Source organism: Dermacentor variabilis, chromosome 10, assembly GCF_050947875.1.
Source record: "Dermacentor variabilis isolate Ectoservices chromosome 10, ASM5094787v1, whole genome shotgun sequence".
In the NCBI taxonomy this organism is placed as follows: domain Eukaryota; kingdom Metazoa; phylum Arthropoda; class Arachnida; order Ixodida; family Ixodidae; genus Dermacentor; species Dermacentor variabilis.
The window spans coordinates 7,480,627-7,492,899 of NC_134577.1; the positions used below are offsets into that span (position 1 = coordinate 7,480,627).

Below are 12,273 nucleotides of genomic sequence, written 5' to 3' on the forward strand. Positions count from 1 at the left end.
GCGGGGCAAGCTTCTGCGGTAAATTTCGGTGCGAAGGGGAGTGTTGCTGGTTTTTGCTCAATGCGAATGGTAGCTGCTTCAGCACCAAATTGAGGCAGGCCTAGAAAGTGCCCTGGAGCTCTCACAACCGCCCCGTCTAAAGGGTGCAATCGTGGCTACTAGAGGGCCGCTCACCAGGACACACAGTAAATGTTGGTTATACGATGGAAGTTGTTACGTGCCCTCTTGGGAGCGTTCTAGCGCAAGAATTTCTCATATTGGTTCGTTAGTAGCCGAGATAGAAATATTGCAGTGCCGCTAACCCATGATTTCAGGAGGTGGTCGTCACCGCCAAGAAGGACGCTCTCTCCACTTGCCCTGTCTAGCCTCCGCAACCGAAATTTCGTCCCTGCGTTCTTCCATACCGGAGCTGGAGGATCGTGTGACGTATACGTTACGGGCCCCGCCTCTCTCTCTCTCTCTCTCTCTCTCTCTCTCTCTCTCTCTCTCTCTCTCTCTTGTTCCCCTGCTGCGCGGCGCACTTCCGCTGATGGTCGCGCGAGCGAGCCTTTGCGTTTGTCTCGCTTCGCGCAACGCACGATTTCGCGCGGCGTGCGCGAGAACACCTGACTAGCGGCATAAGCCAGTGCTACACGAACACTGCGGCAGACGATATAGCGGATCGCAGACCTTGATCGCGCGTGCTGGAACACGCTAGAAAATGACAGTTTCGGCGTCTGTGTGCGCGACTGCACGACGTGCGAACAAACAGACGAAACGGAAGTGCATCTCTCTTGCTGGCGCGCGAAGTAAAACAGTAACACGCAGACATTCTTTTTGTATGTTTTGTTATTTCTCTAAACTTTAATTCGTCTACTGAAGGAATAGATTACAAAGATAACTGTTGTTGCCTTGAATAAATCTCTAAGTGTCACGTGTCACCACGCGCGACGTCACACCATATACATGTATGTAGGCGCCCTTGCTGATATACGTCATGCCCATGTCTTGGAGTGCGGCGCCCGCGAGGAGAAGGGCAAACGGCGTTTAGTTTGAAACTTCAGCTACTTCCGCGGCCCCTAGCGATGCAATTCTCACCAGACACGATCGTGAGCGCTCATTGTGTGCAGTGCGCTTGTCAGCTCAAGATGGCCAGAGCTGGCGAGGTGCCCTTTAAAGCGCTAGTTTCCTTTTTCTTTTTGAGGAAAGGGGGGGCTCCATCTTTTGTTAGTCGAGATTTTAACACCAGTTGCGAAGCTTCTTCTCTCACCTCTTTAGTTTCACGTAAAGCAGGTTATCGGATAATAATGGGCCTAGACGCGGCTATGCAATTGTATGTGTTGAAATTAGTCATCGAACTGCGCTGTCCTTTCTAATGTGTGTGCGAACTTGGCGAAACCTACACATCGTTAACACTGGGAAACACCCCAGACGTTCGCAGAATATAAATTTAGTCAGCTGTGTCTCACGTGCGCGCGAAGCTGCGCAACAATGAAACCAAAAGGCCAGGCAGAGAACGACTCATTCAGAGCCGATGACCGGAAGAAACGTACTCTCATTTCACGGTTGCACGCATACCATTTCCTATTTAGTTTCTTGTTTCTTAAATATGGTTTTGAACGTGGACGCTGACTGAACCTCTGTGGGGCCCAAATTTTCGCGCTTGGCCAAAAGGATTCGTGTAGGTACGTGTGCACTCGACACGAAGTCCCCGTTCTTGTAATAACCAAGGTACTCCGCGACCAGAATGGACCCATCGCGCGAGAGGCCAATTAAATGTTGTGGAAGGGGAGGCTGTCCCCTCTCCGAATGGAGCTGCCCCTTAGCGCGTTGTTAGATGACTGACCGGTCGACGGCGCCGTTACACCAGCCTCGACGTCCTCCCCGTTCCCCGGGCTGGAGCGCATTTGGCAGCCGACGATTAGGGATTGCGCTCTCCCGAATTCGCGCCGCCTCCATCCCCAAAATAGTGTGCGTTGAGCGAGATGGGTAGGGATGGAGCGGGGCGTTCGATAAGGGGGATCCAGCGCGCGTTGACGACCTGCACGCGCTGCTGGAGCTGTCGTCACAGCGGCCCAGCTCGTGCCCGTCCGACTGTGTCCGTTCGACGCCCCTTTTGTGCTGCTTGGCCGCGTGCTTATGCATGCGCGGCGGTGCATATACATGCGCGCTACGCCAGTAGTAGTTGGATGCATCAGCACGACAAGCCCTGTGACATATGTACGAACGGCGGTGTCCGCGGCGGCAGTGCCCCGATAGATAGGTTGCTTTCGATGTCACTTGATAATTGTGTCTAATATATTATAACATCTCGGAATTCACGAAGTGACGCGTGATATTTCATGGTGCTTTATCGATTATATTATTTGTTTCTTTTTGTCTACAGAGAGCTTGCCAGGGATACCTTATTCGAATCTCCAGTGCTTTCCTTCCTAGCTTTCATGCATTTCGGAACTTTCTGTCTGCGTCCTTCGTCCAAGTTGAACACTTTCGTTTTCATCGGCCGGCCTTAGTGGTCAAGACCGTGTCTGCCGGAATTTTATGGTGATGGCGGGCTTCCCTCTCCGAAAACATCAGGGAAATAACATTCCAGCATCGGGAATTAATAATCTAAGCCAGGAAGGGGCGGCCATGTTACCTTAGTAAGTGCGCAGGGCAAAGGTCAACAATGACGTAAACCTCCGTCGGGAATCAGCGCTAGCCTTCGTCACGCTTACTACTTCCGGTCGTTGTGGGCTTTTGCGCTATTCGCTTACTAGACAACTAACTCAGTCATGTACCCTGCTTGATCGTAATGTCATGTTACAAAAAATTATTGAGGTGGTGTTGTCGATCAATCGGTGGCAAGGTCGGTCTACGCCTGCGTGACCGTTTCCTTCGTTCTTCTCAATAACTGTGAACCACGGGAAATTCGGCCACTATTGTGAAATTGCCAGTAGGAAAAACAATAAGATATACGAAAAAACAAAAACAAATGAAAGCTAATGAATATGCGGAACACCGCAGGAAGTCTATAACAAAATATGAAAACACTATCAGAGCAAGGTTGCAGATGATGAAGAAAATAAAGGACAGAAAAGGTTGTAGACTACAAGAACGACACAAGGACGAAGAGGTCATGAGAACATCGACGAGAACAAACAAGGAAAGACGCTCATGAACTACTCTGTTCGCGAGGAATCTATCAAATGACTGTCAGCGAGAAAATCCCGTAGAGTCTCGAGAGCTGATCTCTTGCTGGCGGGTGCACGACCAGGGTCCAAGCAACCGCGTCGTTCTGCCGACGCGAGACTTTGCTATTCGCGTGCCCCTCCGCGCACTGCACGAGTAGCGCTCGTCGAGGGAGTCGAAAGCGGCTTCGTGCGCGGCGATACGCTCCCCTCATTTCGCTGCCGCCGCGGCGTGCGGGCGACGGAGCCTCTTTTGATGCGTCGTTTGTCTCTGCTGAAAGAGGAAAGCAGAGCGGGGACGGTGGCGCGCCCTTGCTAGAAGCCGATATGGCGAGCAGTTGTGTCTGTGCGCGCGCGGCGGAAACCCGGTGACGGGATTTCCCCGAGGGACGCGGATTTCTGGCACTCGGGGCGCCCGATTGTTTCGCGCCGGCGTCACGCTGCTTTGATGTGTCGGCCGCTGTAGACTGTTCGCTCTGCGCGGGCGTTGTCGCGAATTCCTGCGTTTCTCTCGGAGTAAAAGAGCATGCAGTGGGGTATATAAACGCGTTCGAATGTGGGATTGTGGTATAGTTTTATCTGGCTGTTCCATGTGCTGATATTTAGGAGCGCATTTCATAACATAGAAATTTCGAAAAGCGTAATCACAGCTCTGCACGCACGCACGAGCATTCGTATACTAACGCTCTGATTGTAGTGCAGTCTATGAAACGTGAGGTGCAGCCTCTAAAAGATGTTTGGCCCTTGCACTTCTTGTGAACATGCAGTGCTTGCTTTAGCTTACTTGCGTTTGTTGTTACGCTGTTTATCGGTGCCGCATGTCTTCTGTTTTCAAACAACTCATTTAATCTGAGCCTGTCACTTTCTCCTTCGTGTAATCTCGTGCTATATGACAGATTAACCAGTGTGTCGTCATGAGCACGAATGCGTGATCAAGCTTACACCGTGTGTGTTTCGTTAAGGATGGTTGCTGTTAAGCTTGCTCTGTAAAGCACTGCTACTCCGCTTTAGTCACCACATATTATTGCAGACGTGCAACTATGAATTTCAGTCTATATTCTCGGGATTCTCGGAAACTGGGCGGTTTCGCAAAGCCTGGATCCCGGGAGTATCGGCGCGAATTTTTCAGCGGTGTTGTAGTAATTACGCGGCGAATTCTCGACAGAGTCGCTTGTTGTATACGCTCACTACTGAACATTCAGTGTGCGTCTTGTAACAGTTGCTACCTTGTTCTTTTTCTTGGTGTATACGAAATTGAGAAATTTGTCTTAATAGATGTGAACATGAGCCACACGTAGTGTTCACTTGGCTTATATGCGTCGACTACAAATGGTCACTAAGCGGGAACCAAGCAGCCACGTTAAATTCGTTAGACTGGTGAAGGAATACTCGACACGTATGGGAAGCCGTGGCTTTTCAGAATGACGCCGTTGAGTGTGCGTTGGTCCGACTTCATCGCCCCATAATGGACGCTGCTGTTCTTCGTGCTTAATGGGCAATAAGGCGTAAGTTAGTCTAACATTTATGGTGCAGGCGGAATATTACCCTTCCCAAGTATTTTATTTCGTGCAGCTGTTAGGTACAACGAATTAAACGAAAAGAAGCAAGTGTGGGAACTCTTCGTGCGCGTCTACGATGTCCTTCCTGACGGTTGTCGCGTTTACATTGCAGCTTCATCTTTTCGACCTTTAAGAACCTCGGCCTGAAAAGCACGTTTGAGTATCGCATGCAGTGCAGGAACATCACAAGCTGCGGATAGAATTGGCAAAACTTGAAGCCACCCGCCGTGGCTGTTCAGTGGCTATGGTGTTGGGCTGCTGAGCACGAGGCCGCGGGATCGAATCCCGGCCATGGCGGCCGCATATCGATGGGGGCGAAATGCGAAAACACCCGCGTACTTAGATTTAGGTGCACGTTAAAGAACCCCAGGTGAACGAAATTTCCGGAGTACTCCACTACGGCGTGCCTCATAACCAGAAAGTGGTTTTGGCACGTAAAGCCCCATAATTTTAAAACTTGAAACCCGCTTTATGAAACATGGGAACGCATGTCTACACCTGAGACGTTTGCAGGCTTGTCGTTGTCACTGCTCATTTCAGTGTTTCGTACGCGGAAATGTCTTTCACAGAAAAGCGACTTCAATCTTAATCGCTTTTAATTGAGTCTGGATAGTCTTCCGTCGCTTTTGCTTTTCGGTACCAAAACAAAAACGTTGACTGCTAATTTTTTTTTCTGTGTTTCTTTCTTCTGCAGGTGAGTGTGCTCGCAGGACTTCTTCCCAGCTTCTAGAGGAACCGTGGGGTGAGCGTTCTGCGCTGGGTGAATATTCCTTTCCGGTAAATTTTCATATTACATGGGTGTTGTGAAATGTTGGCGCCTGTCAGACTCGCAACCGTGTTCATTGTTTTAGCCGTCGCTTTTAACCGTGGCATGCATATGTGGGTGCTGTACGACATCCGCGTGTGGGCGTTGTTCCGGGGCGCCTTTAAATCACTCAGCGTTATCGCAGAGCAACCAGCAGCGCGCGACGACACCGGAGCCGCGGCAGTCGCTTAATGGGGAAAAGGGCTCGGAACGAATCGATGTTCGGTTGGGCAGAATCTGGACGAGATTTTTTAGTGCCGTGAGGAACGCACTTCCTGCGCAGACATGGACCGGCCACTGCCGGCGCCGAGATAAAGAACAGGCACCGAGTCGAGCGGGATGAAACGAACGGGAGAAAAAAAAAAAAATCTTTCGTTGTCTTTATTTTGCTGCTCAGCTTGTCAGAACTGCGTCTGCAGCAGATGCAACACGCTCAAGCAGGCTTTTCGAGGCGAAATAATTAAAATTTTGGTATGATAAGTGATTAGTGATTTCTTTCATATACTAGTGACAGAAAGTCCGGATAGCGCGCGTCTTGCTAAACACCTCAGCAATTTGCAAAGAAAACTTTTGACGCGGTCTTAATACGATAACTACAGGCGTAAACCTGTAGATTAAGGGACATTAGGCGTGGAGTGGCAGGCGTGTACTTAAGCCGCTGGATTGCCATCAACAGCAGCACTTCACGTCAACTCCGGTGACATGCTTAATGAATAACTCTCTTTCTTTAGGAGAGACGGCGCCGGCTACTGGTCAAAGAGTGAAATACAATAATGCTTTGAGTGGTGAGAAAGGTTGGCTGGAAGAGCATGCCTCGCGCCTGTGGCTGTACGCTGAGGTGCACAGTGAACACTTACTCGAGTGAACTTGAAGCGACCCAAAGAAATAGTTCACTTAAGTGAAAGTCCGCTAAGCTGAATATTAGCCAGAATAGGGAACAGCACAGGGAACAGCAGACATCGAGTCAAAAGTGTGAAATGAAATTTACGGAGTTATGTACATTAATATATACGAAGTGCGTAACAGTTAAGTTGCTGCCTATCTCATAAAAGAGAAAAGAATCTGTAATTTTCATTTGCACTGGTGCTCTTAAAGCTCAACAAGTAACAAAGCTGTCCAGAGAGCCTATGTTTTTATGCACTTCCTCAGGCACAGCTTGTTGCTGAGACGCGAAGTCTCGCAATTTGCCGAAGCATCCTACAGCCTCGGCTAGAGTTACAGGATTTGAATCTGCCTTTTCCATTTGCATCTTCCTCGTTGCACCCTTCTTCTTTGAGACTAACACTGGAAACAATTTCCAGATACGATAATTCAGCACAGCTCACTGTCGCACTGCACGTAGCCGCCGCTGCAGCGGTGATTTAGGGGCGGCAGGCATCGGGTATGCGCCAGTGCTGCAGAGCGCAAAACGTTGTTGAACTGATTTCAAAATTGAACCCGTGCCCACTAATCAAGTTCGCTCAACTGAAATTCGTTTAACTGAAAGATTTTTGCATTGAGTGCATAGAAAAACTGCCGGGGTTTTCTAAAAGTTCGTTATTCTGCGATATTCGTTAAACCGACTTTCGTACAACAGAGAGTTTACTGTATACGAGGAAGGAAGAGGTGGTTGAGAGGCTACTGCGATGAAAATGCACGCCATACTGTGTCAGTACACCTGCACGGCACACATAAGCTTGCGATGGTCTGAAAATTTACATTGAGAAGGTACGCCGACTGCATATGTACCAGCAATACAGATGTGGACTGTTCACTGTAGTTGTATCTACCAGATGAATGCGTTTATTGCACGCATATGTAGATTCCTTGCAAGCTATTTAACCTCAATGCGTAGCTCAACATTCGCCGCACGGGCGTCATGGCCCTTCGTACGACTGTTTCTAGTGTGCGAATTTTAATGCGGTCTCCAGCTTTGCGCTTGCTGTTAGAGACGTTTCCCCCCGCTGCTATCCTCAGTGAAAGCGCGCTGGCCCATACAAGTCCGAAATAGCAGAACAGGTCGCCATCGCACTCGCGCTCACAGACCCGACCACCACCCACGTCTACAGCGATTCACGCTCGGCCGTCAAAGCCTTTCAGAAAGGAGCAGTTGCAAGACAAGCACTACAAATAATCAATAGATCCGCACCGCTGCAGCATCACACCATCTGCTGGTTCCCGGCACACCTCGGAGAGATCGAGGACGCCCCTCCCAATCTCAATGAGATGGCTCACAGGAGCGCGCGAGACCTAACCCTCCGCGACGCCACCTATTCTGGTCGTGACCATCCCAGCGAGAATAGGGACCCTCCCTCCACATATAACGAGATCACAAAGCACTTTTATCTAGACCGCAGAATATAGAGCACACCTCACAATAAGCTCACCAGGCCTCAAGCCCTCACATTCAGAATGCTTCAAACACGTACCCTACGCAGAACAGACTACATCACTACATGCCTGACCTATACAAAACATCATATTGCGAAAATTGCCATAGCACACCAGACGTACATCACTTGCTCTGGCCGTGTGATCGGACCCACGCTAACAAGGATCAAGACTCCGCCAGGCTACAAGAAGCATTACGCAGCACAGACCCGGCGGAGCAGCTCTGGGCCGCCCAGCGAGCCCACGATGCGGCGAGGGAGTTACAACTCCCGGTCCCAACGTGGGAGTAGCCCGCACCTTGCACCCCGTAGCTCGCAGGACCTTTCATTAAAGTTGTTCCATCCATCCATGCAATTCACCAGTTTATAGTCGTGTTCTGCAGGCACACCAGTCATTGCTGCTTTCTCGCTTGCCATTGTATATCGCCATCGAGTTTTTTAAAGGATGTCGTAACTATGCTGACCATTTAGACGGAGTTCCGTACTGTCGTAAATACAGCAAATAAAAGCGCGGTCGCTGGTGACCTCGACAGCGGCAGGTCACCATGCGACCCCGCTTTTATTTCGCAAGGTGTTTGAGGCGGGCATATATGTGCAGCGAAATACGAAGGAAGTGTGGATGAACGAAGGACTTGCGAACGGGAATTGTATGGCACCCGCCGAGTTCGGCGCGGTTTGGCGGCTCTTTCTTTCCTGGCCGTAATCCGCGCCGGTGCAGTGAAGACAGGAAGGACGTCAACGCCATCATCCTTTGAGGCCGCATTCCCGTTCCCTCGGCTGTTGTGCTGGTCAGTGCTGGGGGTCTCCTGCGACGTCTTCAGTGCGACCGTCATCGCCTTCCCAAACAACGGGTCGGCCATCGTTGAGAGCGAACAGAGTCGACCCTCATATCGTCACCTTTTGATAGTTGTTTTTTTCTTTCTCTCGCCTCGCTTGTCTCGGCCCTTTGTGCAGCGAGGTTGGCCGCGCGGCTGTTTTCAGGCAAGCGGTAGAATGGCGTCTGTGGACGTCTAATCGCTGTCTGTGGCCCTTTTTTTTTCTTTCCTCTCGCTTTTTTAATGCGCGGAAAACCGTGGCACTACGGGAACAGCAAATAACGATATTACTTGTACTTGCTATAGGGCATGGGGTGTATGAAGCGAGGAGTGTGGCGGTGCGGGGAGAGAGGAATATATATATATATATATATATATATATATATATATATATATATATATATATATATATATATATATATAAACGGGATGGGCAAAGGCAGGAAGGTTAACCGAAGACTGGCGGCAAGGAGGAGGAGGAGACAAAGGAGAGGAAAGACAGGGAGGTTAGCCAGTGTAAGTACCGGCTGGCTACCCTGTGCTGGGGAAAGGGGTAAAGGGAATAAAAGGAGAAAGAAGAAAAGGGAAAAAAATGAAAAAAAAAAGAGAAAATTCACACAGTACAGCGAAACTACGCGCTACAACGTTCAAAGGCGGTCGCACAATTCGCAGTTCCTTAAAAACTTCAACAAAGCCCTTAAGGCCTTGAGTGCCGAAGCCCGTCTGGACCAATGTCCTAGAGCTTTTTCCTCTGTAAAGGGGCGATTGTCCAGTTTTGCGAGAGCGGTCACGAGCACTTTTCTTCGCACTGCGTAACGGGGACAGTCACATAGGAGGTGTTGAATCGTCTCCTCGCAGCCGCAGGTGTCACACGCCTGTGGCTCGGCGTGGCATTCACGAACTCATATTCATTCCGCATTGGCATGGCCGACAGCCCTGGCGGCAAAGAATCCTGTAACGTTTATGAGACGGGTATGTGTTGTCCACGTCACGTACTTCCTTTTCTTTTTGTCTGTTGTTGTTGAGGCCATGGAAGAAAAATTTCTCTCGTCAACGTTGCAGAATTTCACTCTGGTAATAGGGACTTAATGTAAGTTTTTCTTTTGTGCTGTAGCGCTCCTTGTTGTTCTTGTTGGAAAAACATTCTTGATGGGTATTCAATACCGCGGGGTACGCAAAGAATTGCACTGAACAGAAGCCTGCAAATTAAGAGTGCATGCTCTTTTACTGGAATCAAAGCTTTTTGCATAGTTGGCCTATCTTCTGCAGCTATAAAGAAGGGAAAGGAATTCTGCAGGATAACGGACACGTTGGAATCTATCCGAAGCGAAGCCTTGGTAAAGCGGCTAATAAATGCTGTGCAGCGAAATGCCATGCACGGAGTAGTATTTCATAAGTTTCTTGCAATGTTTATGTACTGCAGAGTACACAGGGTATACCGAAATACAGACACCAGGTAGATGCTCACTGCGATACGTTGGCGATGTATGATTCCTGTCGCGGGAAGAACAGCATGAGGAGGTGGGAGCAGAGGGAAGAACGACACATATGTATGTATGTTTGCTTTATTTCCACAAAAACTAAATACAGCCTTGCGGGCTTAAAGTGGGGAAACTGCTCGTAGCAGCTTGACCAGCCGCAAATACCATTAAAAGAAAAAAGAAAAAGGAGCAGCAGAGTGGAAATACAGTTTTCCCAAGTACTTACAAATTCGAGCACTACAACATATCATGCATACGCATCGCAAATCATGCGAGGAAGAAAAAAAAGAAAAATAAGAAAAGCAAAATGTGAGTAAGCAAGCAAAAAACGCACAAAATCTCACTGCACTTGATAAACATATAGGCATTCTACAACTCGCATATGAGAGAAAAAATCAAGAATATCAGGAGAAGAACAAGTCGCAATATCAATTTTATTAACAATAAGATCATTTAATAACCGAGGTAGTCTGGAGCACAGCATTTGTGATCCATAATTTGTGCGCGATTTTGGTGCCTGCCAGTACTCGGCTTTCTTGTACTGTATGGAGTTTCGTGTAGCTTCAAGTTAGCCATAAAAGTAATGTAGTTTTCTTCTGTTCATTTTTATACGCAAGCACTAAACGATACCTTAAAAGGGCCTGTACTTTCGGTGTCTTAAGTTTATGAAATAAATAAGCTGAAGGGAAATCGTATGCTTTATAACAAATAGCTCGAAGAGCCTTCTTTTGCAGTATGTACAGCCTGTTGATAATGGTTTCAAAAGTGGTAGCCCAGACAAGACGACGAGAATTTAAATGGCTGAAAAAAAGTGAATTATATATCAAGTATTTAATAGAGCGAGGAAGATAGTTCAAGGAATAAAACATTCCATTGATTTGTGAAAGCTTACTAGCAAGAAAATCTATATGGCTATGCCAGGTCATAGTACGATAAAAAAATACACCTAGCGATTTAACCGAATTTGCAAGTTCAATTTTATAATTGTTCATTAGCAAATCTTCCTCGAGAGTATGCGTGTTCTTAGCGCGAATGAACACCGCCTTAGTTTTTTGCCAATTAATAGTCAAACCGTTGTCAAATGACCATGTGTATAGCTTATTCAAAACTGCTTTAGCTCTTGTAATCAATTCGGCAGAGTGGTTAGATGAAAAGAATAACGTAGTGTCACCAGCTTAGATTACGTAATGCGTATCAACATCAATGTTTACTGAATCGCTAATAAAGATATTAAAGAGGAGAGGCCCTAAAATACTGCCCTGGGGTACACCTACCTTGACCGACCGAACTTCAGATTTAAAGCTGTTTACTTGTACAAACTGCTGTCTATGGCCAAGATACGACCTAATCAAGTCAAGTGCAATGCCGCGTATACCATAGTGGTTTAATACCTGTGTCGCACGGGCACATTTGGAAGGCCTTCCAGTCAACGAACGGCCTTTGAAACGTCACAACTCTATCGACTCAAAGGAGTCGTCGCGCTGCTACACGGCACTTTTGAAAGGCCGTTCAGTGGTTCAGGCATTTCTCGCAAAATTGTGTGGCGCTGCGGATCTTTATTTTCGTTTTCATGTCACGAAAAGTTAAACAACATTAAAACCATTTAAAAGCACTATAATTTCTTTTATGTTTGTTTATACATTAAAAAGAATTGTTTATGCATTGCCATACGTATATGTTTAGTTTTTAAGTTGTTGAGTAGCGAAACTGCGGCAACGTTTGCGCCGCTCGATGCGGCTGCCGTTTTGGTGTGTGTTCGCTCATGTCAAGTGGCAAAAACACTTTATTGAATAATGAATAACACTTATATATACTATTTTTAGAGCATTGGGTTTTATTTGTTCTTTCTAACCGTGAGTACGAGCACTCTGTGAACGAGAGGGCATGTTCGCGCTGTTTCCGCTTCCGTTGCTCAAAGGCCATCGAGATTTCGATAGAGTTGACTCGATAGACTGTTGACTCGGCGGCCTTCGAAACCGCCCGTGTAGCAGCTCGAACTTGAACATTGAGTCAAATGACTATCGGTTGGAAGGCCTTCCAAACGCCCGTGTGACACGGGCATAACTTACTAAGCAAGAGATCATGATTTATAGAA

The 12,273-nt window shown here is 47.8% G+C and overlaps 1 protein-coding gene across 2 annotated transcripts in view; it reads left to right on the plus strand.

Annotated features, from left to right (window-relative positions):
* The window catches only part of LOC142559790 (uncharacterized), a 267,945-nt gene that overhangs the window by 200,689 nt on the left and 54,983 nt on the right, over positions 1-12,273 (plus strand). Inside the window, exon 4 of one of the 2 annotated variants that reach the window (XM_075671444.1) lies at positions 5,403-5,485. In XM_075671444.1, the coding sequence (XP_075527559.1) occupies positions 5,403-5,485 (83 nt within the window). The remainder of the gene's footprint in view (positions 1-5,402; positions 5,486-12,273) is intronic. The other variant, XM_075671445.1, reaches the window with a different exon arrangement.